The following is a 21,843-nucleotide window of genomic DNA, read 5'->3' as shown; positions in this document are numbered from 1 at the left end:
AAACCATAAACAGATAATTAATAGTTTAGAACTTCAAAATTGAATTTCTTCACTTGATAAAGTTAGAGTATTAGTTGTCTGACACAAAAAAGAATAAGCTGTTTTTATTCTATGATTTTATAGGAATGAGGGAAAAATGAAAGCAAGTGTTCATGTTCTATTCAGTTACTATATGTCTGGCAAGGTCAGGCCCATGATTTGCACATTCTGTACTATGTGGGAAACCCTGAATGCTTCTGATGGTCTGGGTGACCATGTATGCAGGAGATACCTCTGACTGGAGCAACTCAAGCTTTGGGTTTAGGAGCTTGATCAAATCTGGGACAGTATGGTATATTCGTGAGGCAGAGAGGTTCATGGATAACACATTTAAGGATGTGGTTACCCTGCAACGTAAGGAAGTGCAGGTACAGGATAGATAATAGCAGCTGAGGATTCATTTATGAAGGGAGTAGATAGGTACTTTTGTAGCTGTAGACATGACTTCAGGGTGGCATGACTCTTCTCAATAGCATGCTTGCTACCTTTGTACATCACTTTATATGATGCCTTCTTGTTGTTATTCCTTTTACAAGCAGAACAGTTTCTCTCTATCTGTTCTATCCAGCTTGCTCATGATTTTGAAAACCTCTATCACATCATCGATCAGCCACCTTCTCTCCAAGGAGAATATTCTCAACTTCTTCAATCTATTGTCATAATTGAATTTTCTCATTCCTGTAAATATTTTTATAATTTACTTCTGCATTCTCTCCAGTGCATTCACATCCTTCCTATAATGGAGTGTCAAGAACTATACGTAATACTCCAGCTAAAATCTGAGTTATTAGGAAGAATTCTGAGGGACTGAATGTATCTGGACTTGGAGAGATAACCAGATGAGTTGGTGAGGGTTGTGCATCTGATTTAGTCTACGTGGATTTTAGCAATGTATAGTTCTGTTGGCTACACTATAGAAAGGATATGAGTGTACTAGAGAAGGTCTAGTAGAGATTTACCAAAATGTTGCCTGGGCTAGATCGTTTCAGCTAAGAAGAGAAGCTCAACAGGCTGGAGTTATTTTCCTTGGAGCAGAGAGATTGTGGGGGGTTCCTGTTGAAAGTGAACAAAATTGAGGGGCATATATAGTCTATGTAGGATGAAGCCTTTCTTTATAGGACAGGGATCAATAACTGAGGTGTAGATCTTAGATAAGGGTAGAAGGTTTAGAGGTTAATTGAGGATTCACCCAGAAGACAGTGGGTATCTGGAACACATTGCCTGAAAGGGGAGTCAGGGTCAGAACATTGACAAATTTTAAATACTTAGAGGAGCACTTGAAATATAAAACATACAAGGTTGAGGTCCAGCTATTGGAAATAAGATTAGAGAGTCGATGATCAGCACGGATGCGATGGGCTAAATCTTTTCATGCCATTAAACTCTGATTCTGCGATCTAAATTTCAGCACTGAATAGAAGACAATTGATCCAAGCATTGACACAGTAGTATTATAGAGAAATGGAAATTGATCAGTGCATCATCCTATATTATTCTTTTGTTTACAGCATTCAAGTTAAGTATGACATTAATAAAGGCATAGGATTAAATAATTGATACAATTTGATGCATACAGAATAACAAGGAGCTTACAGAATAGGAGCAGGGAATAACAAGTGCTTTGTGATGCTTAGTAGTTTATTTTTAGCTTAATTTCTTCAAACACTGAAGATGAAATGTTAGCCACCTTGGTGCAGTTCTCCTCTTGCTTATGAAATAGCAATCACTGGGTGTATGTTAGCTCACTGAGTGGGAAGGTTTGTTTTCAGACATTCGTCACATGACTAGGTAACATCATCAGTGAGTGTCTCCGGTGAAGTGTTGATGGTATGACCTGCCACTCTGTTTATAGATCTTGGTTTTTTTAAGGTGGGTGATGTCATTTCCAGTTCTTTTTTTCAAGGAAAGGTAGATAGGGTCTAAATTGATGTGTTTATTGATGGAGTTCTGGTTAGAATGTCAGGCCTGTAGGAACACTCGTGCGTGTCTTTGCTTTGCTTGTTCTAGGATGTGTGTGTTGTCCTTTTTTGTCTACATGTCACTTTGTGACAACACACGCATCTTCGGGCAAGTCTGAAAATAAATGTTTGAAAACAAACCCTCTAACTCATCATCAACCTGAGCAGCTACTTCTCAACAATCAATGACAATCACTGTTTGTTTAATTAATTTTACTAAGACAGAACCCATTTTTAGCTTCTTTATTCGTAGCTTATTTGTTTAATTTGGGTTTTGGCTTTTGTGGTGAAAGTAATTTACATGTTTCAGAGATTTGCTTTAGTGCACATATACTGGACCTTTCATCCCAACATTATCCAAGAATTTGAAATTATCGAACAGATAATTTCCAAGCTGTATATTATTGCTTAGAAAGCGCATTAACTTGGAGTTTCCAAACATTTTGACTAATCAACATGACCTCTTCAATGCAAAGAAGAAAAATATCCTAATTAAAACGATATGCAAACACACTCATGGTCTGGGAGATGGTGTGTGATTACAGAGCTGTTTATTTTAAAACCTGGTGCTCGACTTCATTCGTTTACTGGTTATTTACTGGTATGGACAGATGTTTGATCATTAACATGAAAAGTGATATTAGCTTTCTTTGGACAGATCTTGAATTATACTTTATTTTGTATTTTATATTATGTTAGTATCATTCCTTTCACTGTTTGTGAACATACTTAATTAACTACTGTAACTTAAAATAATGATAAAGCCCACTGGTGTCCATTTAATTGTAAAATCAATACACTGGTTAAATTTATTTCAAAACAGGAGTTGAAAGTTGCCCAAAAACTCAATTTCATGCTGTCTACCATTATAAATCTCTGAATCAGCTGATTGTGTGTATCACATGCCATGAACCTGTATTTCCTCATTTATACAACTGTGAGCTCAAGTGAACTCTACCAAAACCTCTTCTAATATACCACGAAAATGTGTGGTTGAAGTTCTGCTGTGATCATGTAAATTGTGTTAACAATTAAAGCAATTATTTGGAAATAAATTGTACTGAATAGCTTCTGTGATTTAAAACCTATTGATTTTACAGTATTATTAAATATGTTGACCACTATTCTAGCTTTTGAATAATTTAAGTTTCCAACAAATTTACTTGTCAATAGTATATTTTCCTTTATCTCATTTGAAAGAAGTAAAACAAATAGTCATAATTTGGTCCTCCTGTCAGGGTTAACGTCTACCACTGAGGCTCTACTGTCAATTTGGGACCTAAGGACAAATTTATTTTCATTGGTCTGGCCAGTAAGTTTATTAGGAGAAAGTGAGGACTGCAGATACTGGAGATCAGAGCTGAAAAATGTGTTGCTGGAAAAGCGCAGCAGGTCAGGCAGCGTCAAAGGAGCAGGAGAATCGATGTTTCGGGCATAAGCCCATCTTCAGGAAGGAGGAGGGTGTGCCAAGCAGGCTAAGATAAAAGATAGGGAGGAGGGACTTGGGGGAGGGGCGTTGGGAATGCAATAGGTGGAAGGAGGTTAAGGTGAGGGTGATAGGCTGGAGAGGGGGTGGGGGCAAGAGGTCGGGAAGAAGATTGCAGGTCAAGAAGGCGGTGCTGAGTCCGAGGGTTGCCATCGCCAGACCATGGCAACACGACGCCTGGAGGAAGAGTGCCTCATCTCCTGCCTAGGAACCCTCCAACCACACAGGATGAATGCACATTTCTCCAGCCTCCTCATTTCCCCCCCCCCCCCCAACCTTTTCTCAGTCCCAACCTCGGACTCAGCATCGTCTTCTTGACCTGCAATCTTCTTCCTGACCTCTCCGGCCTATCACCCTCACCTTAACCTCCTTCCACCTATCGCATTCCCAGCGCCCCTCCCCCAAGTCCCTCCTCCCTATCTTTTATCTTAGCCTGCTTGGCACACCCTCCTCCTTCCTGAAGATGGGCTTATGCCCGAAACGTCGATTCTCCTGTTCCTTTGATGCTGCCTGACCTGCTGCGCTTTTCCAGCAACACATTTTTCACCAGTAAGTTTATTGCAGGTCATTGCCCTCTGAAAATTTATACCTTGAACAATAAGAATGCTCATTGCCATGAATGTAATTGTTATGTAGGATGTAAACTTTTACTAATAATTTATTAAGATAACACAGCTCTGACAGTGTGTTACAATTCAAAGTTGGAATTTCAAGGTTCTGCAGGACTCAGTTTTTCTTATTCTGACGAGCTTCCTTATTTTTTGAGGTAGATAGTTTATCCATGTTTGATTTAAACTGACTCGATAGTTAGAATTTCATGCCTGCATTTCAGTTGACAAATGTACAAAGTATAAAGACTTGGAGTATTAGATTTACACAGTTAAACTTTCTTACCTATATTAATTTTTTTTACAAATTTTGCTATCAAAAAGAAAATGGAGACAAATGTTAATCTGATTAAACTGATTTGCATGTATTAACTGAATGGTGTGTTTTTAACCCGAAATGTTGACTTCTGCACCTCCTGATGCTGACCGGCTCGCTGTGTTCTTCCAGCCTCCTGCTTGTCTACCTTGGATTCCAGCATCTGCAGTTTTTTTTTGTCTCTAACCAAGTTTGTACCAATGCGAAGTCTCTTCCAAGGATGCCCACTTTGAAGAAGTTCTCTACCTCCCTCAGACAGCAGTCCTGAAGCAGGGTTATACTTGAAACATTGACTTCTCCACTTCCTGATGCTGCCTGGCTTGCTGTGTTCTTCCAATCTCCTGTGTGTTTAACTTAAGGGCAATGCTTTTGTCACCTCTTCAGCACTGGAGGCAGGTGATGATGGGTAGTAATGCCTCTGGACTCATAATGAAGAACACCAGCCTAAAGTTGTGAGAGGAGTGGTGTGGCACATTAGTAGTGACTCTGCCTCAGGACCAGAATGTCCAGGTTCAAGTTCAGGCTGCCCTAGATGAAAACCAAGAGAACTGCAAATGCTGTAAATCAGAGACAAAAGTAGAAATTGCTGGAAAAGCTCAGCAAGTCTGGCAGTGTCTGGAGAGAAATCATAGTTAACATTTTCGGGTCCAGTGACCCTTCCTCAGCCTGCCCAGAGACATGTTATGACATGTTCAAACATATTTACTCAAAAATGCATTTGCTGTCTATAATTAGCCTGGCATTTTTGACAATAATAATGATTAAGTTAAATCATTCGAAAGGATTTTGAATTTATATAATTTGTCAGGTTCTTGAAGAAGTAATTTCTAATTTCATGAATGTGGACTGGTAACCTTCATGAATTTTGAACGATATCATTTGAAATAGATAAACAATATATCACTTTGTTAAGAAGTTAGGAAAAGAAAGATAGTTCCATTGGGAGTTAATTCTTTGCTAAATAAAAATGCAGTACTATCAATAAGCAATGAGCAAGGATGTATAACAGTTTTAATATAGATCAAAATAATTAATTGAATATTCTAGAAGAATGCTGAAATCAATTTTTAAGAGATTTGTTCTTGGGATTTTTGTGTCGCTGACTAAATTCTCAATATCCACCAATTATTTCCCTAATTGTCCTGGAACAGAATGGTGATGAGCTTTCTCCTTGAACCCTGCAGTGCTAGAGTTTAGTTTTACCACCCACTGTGGTGGGATTCGAGCCCATTTTCCCAGAGCATTAATCTTGGGCTCAGGAATACCACACCAGTGGCATTACCATAATGCTACCCTCTCCCCTGCATCCATTATAAATTTATAAAATACATTAATTTCCATTCAAGCTTTCACATAAGTTAGTTTTATTTAATTGTAATGTTTTGGTTTCAGGTCCACAAAGAAGCTGACTCGACTGCACATTACATGTGAAGGAACAATTGAAGACAATGGGCATGGCATGCTTCAGGTATAAACGGAACAAAAAATTGAAGAAAGCCATGAAAATTTGCTGATAACCAAAATTGATTATTGTATTTCTTTATCTAACCAAGGAGATTTGGTAGAGGAGTGGTAAGGCTGTTGAATGAATAATCCAGAGCCCCCTAACTAATGCCCTGGGCTTATGGGTTTGAATTCTACCATAGCAGATGGTGAAATTCAAATCAACAAAAAAGATCTGGAATTAAAAGCTGGTCTAAAGGCAACCATGTAACCATTGTTGATTGGTGTAAATACCCAGGTAATTCACTTTAGGGGAGGAAATCTGTCATCCTTACCTGGTCAGCCATACATGTGACTCCAAACTCTCAGCAATATTGATTTTTAACTGTCCTATGAAATTACCTAGCCAAGGCAATCAGGAATAGGCAATAAATGCTGGCCCATCCAGTGACATTCACAGACCATGAATCATTAAAACACAAAAGATTCCGGTAAAACAAAATAGTTAAAGAATATGCCGTTCAATTGTCACTTCAACGTAATTTAATAAATTTAGAGGATATTTAAAATACATGATTACAATTAGAAAGATTTGCGATACCATATTATTTAAGCATTTTAGTTTGGGATCAATTTTTCTTGTATGCAAGTAAGTCATTACGTTGTCAAATTATATCCAGGTGTTTTGCATTTTGACATGCTGAAATACTACATTCAAGTGTATGCATGAAGTACCCACGACAACAGATAAAATTCCACAGTTAAGCAACACATTATTAAGACTTTATTAGTATTGCCTGAAACGTTTTTGCATTGATACAGAACTTTGAGGAATAGCTGTCCCAGCTGTCAAGAGCCTGGCATGAATACACATCTTTGTCTCAAACATTTAGCAACTTATGGTTGTTCGTTTGCTTGCCGAGCTGTGGGTTGTCATGTAGATGTTTCATCACCATGCTAGGTAACATCATCAGTGCGACGTCCGTGAAGTGTTGTTGTTTTACTCTGCTTGATATTTATCTGATCTGAAGGTGGGTGTTGTCATTTCTGTTTTTTCTCTGCAGTATATGGGGTCTATTTCTACATGCTTGTTGATGGCATTCCAGGTTGAAAACCAAGCCTGTAGGAATTCCTGTGTATGTCTCTGGTTAGCTTGTCCTGACTCTATCCTCTGTAGTCCTCACCTTCTCTTAGGATGGCTATGTTGTCCCAGTCAAATTGATGGCCCTCCTTGTCTGCATGCATTGAGATGAGGGAGAGTGCTGTTTTGCTGCGAATTGGTGCTCATGTATCCGGACAGCTAGTTTGTGCCGGTCTGTCTGATGTAGTGTTTATGACAATCATTACACGGGATTTTGTATATTACGTTGGTCCTATGTATTGTGGGTATTTCCTCCTTGAGTTGTTGGCATGGTGTGGCTATGGGTTGGTGTACGACCATGATTCCCAGTGGTCTTAGGAGTCTGGTTGTCATTTCTGATCTGGAGAGAGAGAGGACTGTAGATGCTGAAGATCAGAGTTGAGAGTAATTTCCTCATTTCTGATATGTTCTTGATATAGGGTAGGGTGACCACTAAATCAGGACATATAGTGTCTTCTTGGCATTGTCTGTTCGATAGGCACCAACAGACGAAGCTGTTGAGTTATCCATTATTTCTGAAGACCTTGTGTAAGTGTTCTTCCTCATTTTTGAGTAGCTCTTGTGTTTTTCAGTGTGTTATAGCTTGTTTAAATAGTGTCCTGATACAGCTCTCTTTGTAGACATTGGGGTGATTGCTGTTATAAAGGATTTGGTCCTTGTGGGATCCCCGTGTAACGACTGCCATAAACACTGCGTTGAACAGACCAGCAGAAAACTAGCTATCCAGATACATGAACACCAACTAGCAGCAAAATGGCATGACCAACTCTCCCTCATCTCAGCATACACAGACAAGGAGAGCCATCAATTTGACTGGGATAATGTAACCATCTAAGGACAAGCTAACTAGAGAGATGCATGGGAACTCCAAGAGGTCTGGTTTTCAACCTGTAATGCCATCAACAACCCAAAGACAAACCACTGCAAAGAAAAACCAGAAATGATAACATCCACTTTCACAGAACAGATCATATAAATGTCAAGTGGAGTAGAACAACAACACTTCATGGAAGTCATGTTGATGATGTTACCTAGCATAATGATGAAAGATCTGCATGACAACCCTCCAGCTCGGTAAGTAAACCAACATCCACATCCACAACCCGAGCGATAAATCTTTGCAAAAATTTAGCAATTTTTGTGGTGCTGCTCCACTAATAATCATGTACAGGTCTCCTCCACAGTATTTTTGATTGAAGGCATCAAGCAATGCACCTTGAATTTGAAATTGATTAACAATTCCGAGCTTTGGATCCCAAGATGCTTTTTCATAACCCTTTTCTGGTTATTACATGGCAGCAACACAGTGCACTGAGAGACTAATTTTTAAATTGACAGGATAACCTTTTCCAAGAGCATGTGGATAGATTATTAGAACAGCCTGAATGCTGTCCAGTTGCCTGTGGCTTGTGGTCAACTTAAAGGTCTACCAGCAAATGCACTAAGTGTGCTGTTTGAGCTACCCTGCAAAGTTATCTGCTGAGGCAAAAATCAAAGGTTGTTGTCAACATGACATTTTTTTTTAAAAAGTCATGTCATTCCACCACCAAGTGGTTGACATATCAAGGCTCAATGTTTTTATTAGGAGGAGGGGTCAGTGCAGAGAGAAATGGAATCGAGGACAATGCTGGTAAAATTGCTGTCTAATTCTAGCAAGCAAAGAAGATGTAAACAGTTGGAAAATGCACAGCCATGTGACACTAGTGAGTTCACTAACTTCGCTGTATAGAGGTTGCTTAACCATAAAGCCCTACTGGGGAGAATGTACAATCTCAATACTCCTTGGGGACGTGCTTCTTCTAAAACAAATCAAGTAGTTCTCCGACGAGCAGCTTTTCTACAACATTAAAAAGGATGAGCTTTTAATGGTTATTACCTTAAAAGTCTTTAGAAATTACTTTAATGTTTGGTTATAATTATAGATTCATCATCCTTGAACAGCGGTTATTTCAAAGCACATGCAAATTGGTGAAGGAAATAAATAAGAACAAAATTAAAGATTTAAAATAACTATTTGACCTGTCTGGTTTAATATTGTGATTAAAAATGGAAAATAAGCACTTCTGTAGTTGCCGAGGGACACAATTAGATTAGCATCTGAATAATGCAATGTTTTTTAAGAGTGCATTCTGCATGTTGCAAATTGAAATGAATTACAGGTATGTGAAGATGCTGGTGGTCATTGAAAGAGTCTACTTAAAATCTTAACCCTGAGGCAGCTCCTATCATTTCTCCACTCCATTTTAACATGCTTGAAGGAGCTGCAATGGCAGCTGTCATCTGGCATGTCGGACACTAGAGCAAAGCTCTGATGGGATCACAGCCTCATCTCGGCTCTTTCATTTCTTTCTCTATTGAATTTGTAAAGAGCTTTTAAAGACTCCGTGGCTTTCAAAATGACAACATAAGAATTGATTTGCAAAAGTTCAGATTTGATCTGAACTTCAGAAGTGTGATTTAGCCAATTAACCCTAACAATTTAAAAATTACAGACTTATTGATTTGGTATTCAATATGAGGAGACATTTCTTTTTGAAGTTATTTATTCAGAATGGTATACTTCTGTTCACGACAGTAACAGTGTCACAATGCCTTCAGTTTTGATCTTAATGTGCGGTCCTTCCTACCCCCACAAATTCCCAAGCTTAGTTATGCCACATGGATTTTCAAGCCTGAAAAGACAGAAAAATATGCATCAGGATGCAAAATAAAATGAGCAAAATTCCAGAGTTAATTTCCAGACCATTGAACATAATATCTAATTTCAGACAGATGTAAGGTGATGCATTTTGGAGGATCAAACTCAGGTGCAAATTATACAAAAAATGGCAGAACCCTTCGGAGCATTGACATACAGAGGAATCTGGGCGTACAGAACTTCAATTCCCTAAAATCAACAACATAGGTGGATAAGGTGGTCAAGAAGGCATGCAGCATGCTTGCCTTCCTCAGCCAGGGCATCGAATGTAGAACTTAGCAAGTTATGTTACAGCTGCATAGAACTTTTAATTAGGCCATATTTGTAATTTTGCATGCAGTTCTGGTCGCCACACTACCAGAAGGACATGGATGCTTTGGAGAGGGTGCACAGGTTTACCAGGATGTTGCCAGATCTGGAAGGTTTTAGTTATGAGGAGAGCTTGGATAAACTCAGATTGCTTTCACCGGAAAGACTGGGTAACCTGACAGGTCTACAAAATTGAGAGGCACAGATGAGGTGGATAGAGGCTTTTTCCTCTGGTACAAAGATCAGCTATAAGATGGCACAGGTTCAAGGGAGAGGGAGAAAGTTTGGGGGGGGGGTTGGCGGGGAAGTGTGGGAACGTTTTTCAGAGGGTGGTGGGTGCCTGCAATGCACTGCCAGTGGAGCTGGTAGATGCAGGCACATTAAGGCATAACTTGACAGACACATGAATGGGAGGTGAGCAGTGGTATAGAAACTGCGCATGAACAATAGGTAGCAAGTCAAAATAGGATCAAAATTGGGGCATACTTGGTGTACCAAAGGGCCCGTTCCTGTGCTGTATTGAATTGCATTATATAATGGTGCAGTTTTTTAAATGCATTTTGAGAAATTGTTTCTCCTGCTCCCCTGAAGGCAATGATGCTTCCTAGCATGTTTGTCATGTCGCCCTTTTAAAGGTCCTCCAAAAGAATTTGTCATTAACAATGAAAATTGGAAATCTTCTAGAACAGCGAGTTTTGAGAAGATTTGTAGCTCAGGTTGAGGTTCTGGATGTAAGTTTGCTTGCTGATCTTCCAAAACAATGCTGAAGTTCTATTGAGTATCACATTAGAGATATGTGGTGAGCCTGAAGTAAACAAGACAAATAATGTTTTTGTTGGAAGCAAAGTTAAATTCTGCTGTTTTTTGATGCACTTCAATCTTGTTCAATATATAATGCTGTTCACAGCAAATGTTTGTGCATAAGAATCTTTTTTTAGTACTTATTGTAAAAAAACAGTTTTAGATGTTTTATTTAATCTTTTTTTTAATCAGTATGTTCAGAGATGGTAATACACATCTCTGGAGCAGGTGGAGCTAGAATGTAATCCTCCTGGTCAGTGGTAGAGATACAACAACTGCACCGACAAGGGGCCCTCCAAAATAGTGGGGAGATTTGAATGACATCTCTAGTAGCCACAGGTGCACCCTCACAGCTATAATAGGAATTCAGAAATAGCAGAGGATGGTTTCAATCCACTGACCTCTGGGTTATGTACAGCATGGAAACAGACCCTTTGGTCCAATCCTAACCCAATCTAGTCCCACCTGCCAGCACCCGGCCCATATCCCTCCAAACCCTTCCTATTCATATACCCATCCAGATGCCTCTTAAATGTTGCAATTGTACCAGCCTCCACCACTTCCTCTGGCAGCTCATTCCATACACATTCCACTCTCTGTGTGAAAAGGTTGCCCCTTAGGTCTCTTTTATATCTTTCCCCTCTCACCCTAAACCTCTGCCCTCTAGTTTTGGACTCCCCGACCCCAGGGAAAAGACTTTGCCTATTTACCCTATCCATGCCCCTCATAATTTTGTAAATCTCTATAAGGTCACCCCTCAGCCTCAGACGCTCCAGGGAAAACCACCCCAGCCTGTTCAGCCTCTCTCTATAGCTCAAATCCTCAACCCTGGCAACATCCTTGTAAATCTTTTCGAACCCTTTCAAGTTTCACAACATCTTTCCAATAGGGAGGAGACCAGAATTGCACCAGTAGCCTAACCAATGTCCTGTACAGCGGCAACATGACCTCCCAACTCCTGTACTCAATACTCTGACCAATAAAGGAAAGCATACCAAACGCTGCCTTCACTGCATACCAAACGGTGCCTTCACTATCCTATCTACCTGCGACTCCACTTGCAAGGAGCTATGAACCTGCACTCCAAGGTCTCTTTGTTCAGCAACACTCCCGAGGACCTTACCATTAAGTGTATAAGTCCTGCTAATATTTGTTTTCCCAAAATGCAGCACCTCTGTTTTATCTGAATTAAGCTCCATCTGCCACTTCTTAACCCATTGGCCCATCTGGTCAAGATCCTGTTGTAATCTGAGGTAATCCTCTTCACTGTCCACTACACCTCCAATTTTGGTGTCATCTGCAAATTTACTAACCGTACCTCTTATGCTCACATCCAAATCATTTTATGTAAATGACAAAAAGTACAGGACCCAGCACCGATCCTTGTGGCACTCCACTGGTCACAGGCCTCCAGTCTGAAAAACAACCCTCCACCACCACCCTCTGTCTTCTACTTTTGAGCCAGTTCTGTATCCAAAATGGCTGGTTCTCCCTGTATTCTTTGATATCTAACGTTGCTAATCAGTCTCCCATGGGGAATCTTGTCGAATGCCTCACTGAAGTCCATATAGATCACATCTACCGCTCTGTCCTCATCAATCCTCTTTGTTACTCCTTCAAAAAACTCAATCAAGTTTGTGAGACATGATTTCCCATACACAAAGCCATGTTGACTATCCCTAATCAGTCCTTGCCTTTCCAAATACATGTACATCCTGTCCCTCAGGATTCCCTCCAACAACTTGCCCACCACCAATGTCGGGCTCACTGGTCAATATCTCTCTAAACCCTTCCTATTTATCTACCCATCCAGATACATTTTAAATGTTGTAATTGTACCAGCCTCCACCACTTCTTCTGGCTGTTCATTCCATACACGCACCACCTTCTATCACTTGTTTGATTATTTGGAGGAGCAATGTAGATATGCTGGTAATTTGTTTGAAATTTTGGAACAATTTTACTGGTTTTGAAATCTTTCCACAATATTTGACTATATCATGAAGTATTTTTCTACTTTCCCACTTACTGATTCTCTGTATAATTAGTTGATGGATCAGTCCCCAAACCTCTGCCATTACGTCCCCAAAACTTAGGAAGGACAAACTAATGGGTCACGGTGACTCCAGAAAATTGTGACTATTTGTGTAGCTGGCTTGTTACAATAACTAAGCTGATGTGTTTCAGGGAAGGGAACCAGTAATTTACCTATTGAATATAAATTGTGCTTAATAGCCTTTTTAAATAGTAATCTGTATATATACGCCTAATTGACGTATGCTGCCTTGAGTAGTTAACATGCAAATAACCAAATTAATTAGTGTTTTAATGTGCATATTACATGAAATGTAGGATTGTGTCTATGAAAGTGGAAATATTCTATGAAACAAGGGTACTTGTCTTTTTCTTCAGACAAAGGAACGGGGTAAAATCTATTTTTAATAATTAATATAAATATTAGTAAATATTCTTAAATAAAAATTTTAAAAATTTCTCGACAACAGTTCTGCACCTGTCTGACAGTACATGTGAATTCTGCCAGTGCAAATTATTTCATTTTCTGCAAAAATGTAATACAGTCTGTTTTGGTATTTTGTTTATGGCATTTTGTTTAGATTTTTATGCTATGTGCGTTCAGACTATGAAAAACAAAATTAATACAATTGAGTTGTAGGTTGTGTGAGCAATTAATGATGTTACAAAATATTTCTAAACATTAAGTATGTTAATTTATGGTTGCACTACTTAAAGCAATTAATTTTTATATCGAAATCTTAAGATCCATTGAAAGGGCTGCGATTGGGAAGGATTTTAGTAAATTATTTTCAACTATCCATTGGAGTTAGCTGCAGGTTGAGGTAAAGGGATCCAGTAAACTAGAAATTCAACACGGCAGGGCAAAAAGTAAATTAAGATCAATCAACATTGCAGTGTATATAATTAACATTAATTAACTGTCATTTTGTGCTGATTTGTGTTTCCTACTGTTGGTTAACCTGTACCATTTATTTTTAATTTGTAACAGTTAATCAAATTTTCAGCTAACTGCTTTTCAACTAGACTCTGCTATCTGATGAACAGATGAGTAAAGGCAAGGTGATTCTAAGTGGGACCACTTTCGATTAGCCTATGCCATTCCAGTTACCACAAGGGCAGTGTTTCTCCAGGAGAAAGTAAAATTAAATATTGAGCATAGAGAATAAAAATCATGTTGATTGAATTTTGCTATTTTGAACTTAAAACTAAGAATAGAATTTCGTTGCCAATCAGTGTGACACTATTGTCATTGTGATGATTCCCATGCTTCCTGTCGTTGCATTCACCGCAGCCCAGAAAATGGTTTCACTTTCAAAAGTCCGTCTACCAAGCAGCATCTCACAATTAAAAGACTGTGTTTTTCTAACACTTGTAGTCCACTCTTGGTATGAACTCAGTCAATGTATGCTCAGGTCTGTAGGAAATGAGAGATTGCTATAGTGGTCATATAGATCTAGTGAAGGCCTAAAAATAAAAGAGCAAGATGCCCGTTCAAATGTCATGACTTGGTTTTAATCCCTAAAGTTTAAACAAAAACTGTGCTTTCAGGTTGACTTTGCAAACAAATATGTTGGAGGTGGTGTCACACGTGCTGGCCTTGTGCAGGAAGAAATCCGTTTTTTGATAAACCCTGAACTCATTGTTTCACGGCTATTTACAGAGGCTCTGGATTATAATGAGTGTCTCATTATTACAGGTTTGTTTTCTTTCTTGCTTTTTCTTAACCCAACATTTTGAAGGTTGAAAACTGTATGAGCAACCCTTGATTATCTCTCTAGCATTTGATGAAGTACAGTGGTAAGCTACTGAAAATTCTTCATTTCTGGTTAATTATAGTTGAATATAACCCAGATTGTAGAAAACTATTATTGAAAAAGAATCTATGAATGTATTTTACATTGTTTTTTGAGTAAAGTTGTGCACTGTTAAAGATTTAAGGAAATTGATTATTTTCCCAGCTGAGGACATTCTTAAGGACCACTATTAGATTAGATTTCCTACAGTGTGGAAACAGGCCCTTTGGCCCAACCAGTCCACACCGACCCTCTGAAGACCATAAGACCATAAGACATAGGAGTGGAAAAGTAAGGCCGTTCGGCCCATCGAGTCCACTCCGCCATTCAATCATGGCTGATAGGCATTTCAACTCCACTTATCCGCATTCTCCCCGTCGCCCTTAATTCCTTGTGACATCAAGAATTTATCAATCTCTGCCTTGAAGACATTTAGCGTCCTGGCCTCCACTACACACCGCGGCAATGAATTCCACAGGCCCACCACTCTCTGGCTGAAGAAATGTCTCCGCATTTCTGTTCTGAATTTACCCCCTCTAATTCTAAGGCTGTGTCTACAGGTCCTAGTCTCCTCGCCTAACGGAAACAATTTCCTAGCGTCCACCCTTTCCAAGCCATGTATTATCTTGTAAGTTTCTATTAGATCTCCCCTTAATCTTCTAAACTCCAATGTATACAATCCCAGGATCCTCAGCCGTTCCTCGTATGTTAGACCTACCATTCCAGGGATCATCCGTGTGAATCTCCGCTGGACACGTTCCAGTGCCAGTATGTCCTTCCTGAGGTGTGAGGCCCAAAACTGGACACAGTACTCCAAATGGGGCCTAACCAGAGCTTTATAAAGTCTCAGTAGCACAACGGTTCTTTTATATTCCAATCCTCTTGAGATAAATGACAACATTACTTTCGATTTCTTAAACACAGACTCAACTTGCATGTTTATCTTTAGAGAATCCTCGACTCGCATTCCCAGATCCCTTCATACTTTGGCTTTATGAATTTTCTCACCGTTTAGAAAGTAGTCCATGCTTGTATTCTTTTTTCCAAAGTGCAAGACCTCGCATTTGCTCACATTGAATTCTATCAACCATTTCCTGGACCACTCTCCCAAACTGTCTAGATCCTTCTGCAGCCTCCCCACTTCCTCAGTACTACCTGCCTGTCCACCTAACTTTGTATCATCGGCAAACTTCGCTAGAATGCCCCCAGTCCCTTCATCCAGATCATTAATATATAACGTGAACAGCTGCGGCCCAACACTGAACCCTGTGGGACACCGCTTGTCACCGGCTGCCATTCTGAAAAAGAACCTTTTATCCCAACTCTCTGCCTTCTGTCAGACAGCCAATCCTCAATCCATGCCAGTAGCTCACCTCGAACACCATGGGCCTTACTCAGCAGCCTCCCGTGTGGCACCTTATCAAAAGGCCTTTTGGAAGTCTAGAAACCCACATCCACTGGGTTTCCCTGGTCTAACCTACATGTCACCTCTTCAAAGAATTCCAACAGGTTTGTCAGGCACGACTTCCCCTTACTAAATCCATGTTGATTTGTTCTAATCCGACCCTGCTCTTCCAAGAATTTAGAAACCTCATCCTTAACAATGGATTCTAGAATTTTACCAACAACTGAGGTTAGGCTAATTGGCCTATAATTTTCCATCTTTGTCTTGATCCTTTCTTGAGCAAGGGGGTTACAACAGCGATCTTCCAATCATCCAGGACTTTCCCTGACTCCAGTAACTTTTGAAAGATCTCAACCAACGCCTCTGCTATTTCCTCAGCCACCTCCCTCAGAACTCTAGGATGTAGCCCATTGGCACCAGGAGATTTATCAATTTTAAGATCTTTTAGCTTTTCTAGCACTTTTTCTCTTTTGTAATGGCAACCATACTCAACTCAGCCCCCTGACTCCCTTTAATTTTTGGGATATTACTCATGTCTTCCACTGTGAAGACTGACGCAAAGTACTTATTAAGTTCTCCAGCTATTTCCTTTATCTCCCATCACTAGGCTTCCAGCATCAGTTTGAAGTGGTCCAATGTCTACTTTTGCCCGTCATTTGTTTCTTATGTATTGAAAGAGACTTTTACTATCATTTCTAATATTACTGGCTAGCCTACCTTCATATTTGATCCTCTCCTTCCTTATTTCTCTCTTTGTTATCCTGTTTGTTTTTGTAGCCTTCCCAATCTTCTGATTTCCCAGTGCTCTTGGCCACTTTCTAGGATCTCTCTTTTTCTTTGATACATTTCCTGACTTCCTTTGTCAGCCATAGCTGTCTAATCCCTCCCCGGATAATCTTTCTTTTCTTGGGGATGAACCTCTGTATTGTGTCCTCAATTATACCCACAAACTCCTGCCATTTTTGTTCTACTGTCTTCCCCGCTAGGCTCTGCTTCCAGTCTATTTTCGTCAGTTCCTCTCTCGTGCCCTCATAATTACTTTTGTTTAACTGTAACACCATTACATCAGATTTTGCTTTCTCTCTTTCAAACTGCAGACTGGACTCTACCATATTATGATCGCTGCTTCCTAAGTGTTCCCTTACTTTAAGAATTTTTATAAAGTCTGGTTCATTACATAGCATTAGTTCCAGAATAGCCTGCTCCCTTGTGGGCTCCGTGACAAGCTGTTGCAAACAGCCATCCTGTAAGCATTCCATGAATTCCCTTTCTTTGGCTCCACTGGCAACATTATTTACCCAGTTCACCTGCATACTGAAGTCTCCCATGATCTCCGTGACCTTGCCTTTCTGACATGCCTTCTCTATTTCCCGGTACATGTTGCGCCCCTGGTCCTGACCACTGTTAGGAGGTCTGTACATAACTCCCATTATGGTTTTTTTGCCTTTGTGGTTCCTCAATTCCACCCACACAGACTCCACATCATCCGATACTATGTCATTCAGTGCCATAGATTTAATGTTGTTCTTAACTAACAAGGCAACCCCGCCCCTCTGCCCGCCTCCCTATCTTTTCGATAAGTTGAAAATCCTTGGATGTTTAACTGCCAGTCCTGAGCCCCCGCAACCATGTCTCTGTGATGCCTACCACATCATAATCATTCACGATGATCTGTGCCATTAGTTCATCTGCTTTGTTACGAATGCTACGAGCATTCAGGTAAAGTGCCTTAATGCTAACTTTCTTATCATTAGAGATATTGGAAGTCATAGGATGTTCTAAGTTATCCTTCCTTTTTGCTGCATTCACAATCTGCCTCACGTTTAAATCCGCCTGCATGCATGCTTATCCTGCTGCTTTTCTTTCCATTTAACTCCATACTCCCTGTCGCTTTCACTTTCTCTTCCCCCCCCCCCCCCCCCCAACTCAGAAGTTGAAAGTCCTAATGACCACCCTATTTATCTTCTTCACTAGAAGATTGGTAGCTGATCGGTTTAGGTGGAGACCATCCCAACAGTACAGATCCCCTCGGTTCCAAAACTAATGCCAATGCCCCATGAAGTGGAATCCCTCTTTCCCACACCAATCCCTTAGCCACGTGTTTACTTCCCTAATTTTCTTATCCCTATGCCAATTGGCACATGGCTCGGGCAGTAATCCGGAGATTATGACCCTTGAGGGCCTGTACTTCAATTTCCTTCTTAGTGCTTGATAATCCCCAAACAGGTCCTCCACCCTAGCTTTGCCTATGTTGTTCGTCCCAACATGGACCACAACAACTGGATCCTCCCCCTCCCGCTCCAATATCCTTTCAAGCTGGTCGGAGATGTCCCGCACCCTGTCACCGGGCCGGCAACACACCATGCGAGACTCCCAATCCAGCTTGCAAAGGCCTAATTATAGGATCCCCTATAACAACTATTTGTATGGCCTTCTGCACCGTGGTACCGTGGTCAACTGGCTCATCCTGTCCAGAGTCCTTTTTGTCATCCGTACAGTAAGAGTAACCCACCCAGACCCATTTCCCTCTGACTAATGCATCTAATACTGTGGGCAATTTAGCATAACCAGTTCACCTGACCTGCACATCTTTGGATTGTGGGAGGAAACCAGAGCACCCAGAGGAAACCCACACAGACATGGGGAGAATGTGCTAAGTTAATACTAACAATGTTGAAAATGGCATTTTCTATTGCACATTACTTACTGCATTATTTTTTTTTAACTCTTACATTTCTGTGGTGTTCAAGAGTCTTTGCTACATGTTTACAAGTGGTTTTCTGATTAATGTTTATCTATAAGTTGTATATATTTTAGAAAAATATGTGTAATAGATTCACTTGTGTATTTATTTGACTTTTTTTTTTGATTTACATTTGTGTTTAAATTGTTAGGCATCTAATGGGCTGCCAACTGACAACCTTCTTTCTAATAGACACTACCTCTCCGCCACAGCTTGGAGAAGATGTAAAATAATAGGAATGAAATGACTCCACGTTAGCATACCTGTCATAAAGATTGGAAGTTGTCATAAATCCAGAAGTTTAAAAAATAATCCACACTGAGAAAATGTCAGTTCTTGAAAAAAAATCCCAATTATTTTCACAAGACATGAATGCCAAGAAAGGCATTACATAACTGAGTGCACATCCTTAAAATCCAAAGCAGCTTCTTAGAAAACCAAAAAGAGGTATTTTGGCACATTGGTTGGTTTCAATAAGAGGCAATTTCTTTCCCTGCCGAATTACTCTCCAGTCTTTTATCTGTGTAAGCAGGTAATGAGTTGATTTTTGTGAATAAATCACTGCAACATTGGCTGACAAGATGGGTACCTAAAGCTCATTTGTTATGGGTTATGCCTTGGGGCTTCAAAATTGGCTGTTACTTTCAATGCTAAGTGAAGCAATGTATCTGAGGTTGATGCTATAATCAGTCACCGTTAAGTGACCAGTTTTTCCTCTGTAAGCTTGTTTTCATACAGCTTCTGGTAGTCAGCTATATCCTCGTGATTAGAGAATCTTATTTGGTACTTAATCTGATTAATTCAAACATGACTCCAATTAGATGTTGGAGTTTGTAGAAACTGAATAGGGTGATAAGCATCAGTAAGGTACCTGTTGTATACCTAAAACCATGCATTTCAATGAATGAAACACTTAAAACTGTGATAATATGCTCTGTGGATAAGCATTAAAAACAAGAAATGTCAATCCCAACAAAGCAGATACTCCTAAAATACTATTTGGCAAGTTGCAGATTTTATTAAAAATCAATGAAGGCAGTACCAATTGGATGACATCAGCCAATTCATAACTTTCTGACATTTTTATCCATAATATTTTTGTTCTCTCAAAGGTTATGCAGCATATCCATTGTGAATTAAAGTAAATATATCAGATGGTTTTATCAAATTATTTAAAAAGAATAATCTCTCCAGCTAGATATAGAGTGACCAATGCCAGAGGGAAGTAGATCACTTGTAACCCATCTGCTCATTGAGATTGTTAATTTGTACTATGAATTAACTAAAAGCTTGGTTTACAATCTTTGCAAAACATTGGCTGCCTGCCAGGTGGAGGGCAAGTGTTGATTTTTAGAGTTTGTGCTCACAGTTACTTAATATAGACAAGCAATGATTTGTAAATAATTTAATGATAGCTTATTGGTTTGTGAAGAAGCAACAGTTTAGTATGATACATTATTTAATTAGATAAAGAAAGTATACAACCCTGACAATTGGGGATTGTTCAATAATACCAGAAGACGAATAAGGTGTGGAATGTTTCGGTCTCATTAAAATGGTGAAGGTGGCATCTTGCTATGTTGCCAAGATGTTAGGTAACTCTTCCCTCAGTCTTCCTCCTCTCTTTCTGTTCCATCTTCCTTTTGCTTGGTGGGGACTGCCCGATGAGAACTGCTGCCTACAAGGTCTGCTTGACAAGAACTTCCCTCTGCTGCAAGGACTTATTATCATATGTATAGGTATTTTTGATGTGTCAGTCAGCTATCTGAACCTTTTTTGGCCAGTGGCAATGGGACAGCTGCTCATGAGTCAAGTGATCATTGTCCCCTTGTCCACCCTCATCTGAAGATTAGTTTACCATTCTTTCAAATTCTTTTTATTAGCCTGTGGTTTTCAGTGTATTTGGTGCCAGTTAGATTGTTAACGCTAGTTCAAAGAGCATTGTGACCTCCATGTTTCGTGTAATCCTCCCTTTGTTTTAAAATGTTGAATTTTGGAAGGTTAAGTAATGTTGTAATAGCCATTGTACCTCCTCCAATCTTGTGTATTGTATTTGCTGCACCCAATGTGGCCAATCTACATTGGAGAACACCTGCAATCCATGCGCATGCAGGATCCCGACCTTCACCATAGCTGGTCATTTTAACACCGCATCCTGCCTACGTGCCCACATTTCTATTCTCAGCACGCTGCAGTGTTCCAGTGAGTCACAGCGCAAACTGGAGGAACAACATCTCATCTTCAGACTTCTAGACTTAATATTGAGTTCAACACCTTTAAATTGTGAACCAACTCCCATTTCTTACCTTTCTTTTAGCTTATAATCATCTCTTTTTCTCCACCCCCCACCAGCCATTCCAGCTGCTGTTGTTTCACGTTTGGTACGGGACACATCATTCTGCCATTCTCACATTCCGATCACTTAATCTGAAATAACAACATCTTTTCTCCATCAGCATCCCACACCTACTACCCTCCCAGACTATGGGTCGTTCCGCTATAACACAACAGTTGTGTTCCTCTGTATCCTCATGCTATAGAAAATCACACTGTAGAAGGTCGCTAATTGAAAATCACTATACCCATTCAGTAGAAAGTGTGCATTATAAAAACAATATCCGAGTTTCGTCAATCATATTATAGCCAATTCGCACTGACAAAATGCATGTTATAGCTGAACGATCTGTATGGCATAAATGCTGCCCCTCCACACTTCAGCTCTGATGAAGAGTCATCTAGACTCAAAACGATAGCTTGCTCTCTCTTCATAGATGTTGTCTGACCCACTGTGATCTTCAGCATTTGTTGTTTTCAGTATTGATTCCAGCATCTGCAGTAATTTGTTCCCATCTCCAAAATAAAGCCCTTGCTGTTTAACACTTCAGGCTTCTGGTCCCTCTATGCTTATGAGTGATGTCGCCAATTAGCAACATTAAAACTGCATACACCTAACTGCATACATAAACAACAGTCGCTTAGCAACTGGAAGGTTTTCTGTATTAAATTTGCACAAAAAAATTTATGCTACCACTGTCAAAAGAAATTGGGTGCATACAACAGTGAACG

At 39.8% G+C, this 21,843-nt stretch overlaps 1 protein-coding gene across 4 annotated transcripts in view; it reads left to right on the top strand.

The window, feature by feature from the left end:
* The window catches only part of parga (poly (ADP-ribose) glycohydrolase a), a 205,126-nt gene that overhangs the window by 121,692 nt on the left and 61,591 nt on the right, over positions 1-21,843 (top strand). For all 4 annotated transcript variants that reach the window (XM_072583394.1, XM_072583396.1, XM_072583395.1 and 1 more), the window contains 2 exons: positions 5,800-5,875; positions 14,385-14,532. In XM_072583394.1, the coding sequence (XP_072439495.1) occupies positions 5,800-5,875; positions 14,385-14,532 (224 nt within the window). The remainder of the gene's footprint in view (positions 1-5,799; positions 5,876-14,384; positions 14,533-21,843) is intronic.

This window comes from Chiloscyllium punctatum, chromosome 13 (genome assembly GCF_047496795.1).
Source record: "Chiloscyllium punctatum isolate Juve2018m chromosome 13, sChiPun1.3, whole genome shotgun sequence".
Classification (NCBI taxonomy): domain Eukaryota; kingdom Metazoa; phylum Chordata; class Chondrichthyes; order Orectolobiformes; family Hemiscylliidae; genus Chiloscyllium; species Chiloscyllium punctatum.
This window is presented reverse-complemented; position numbering and strand designations above follow the sequence as displayed.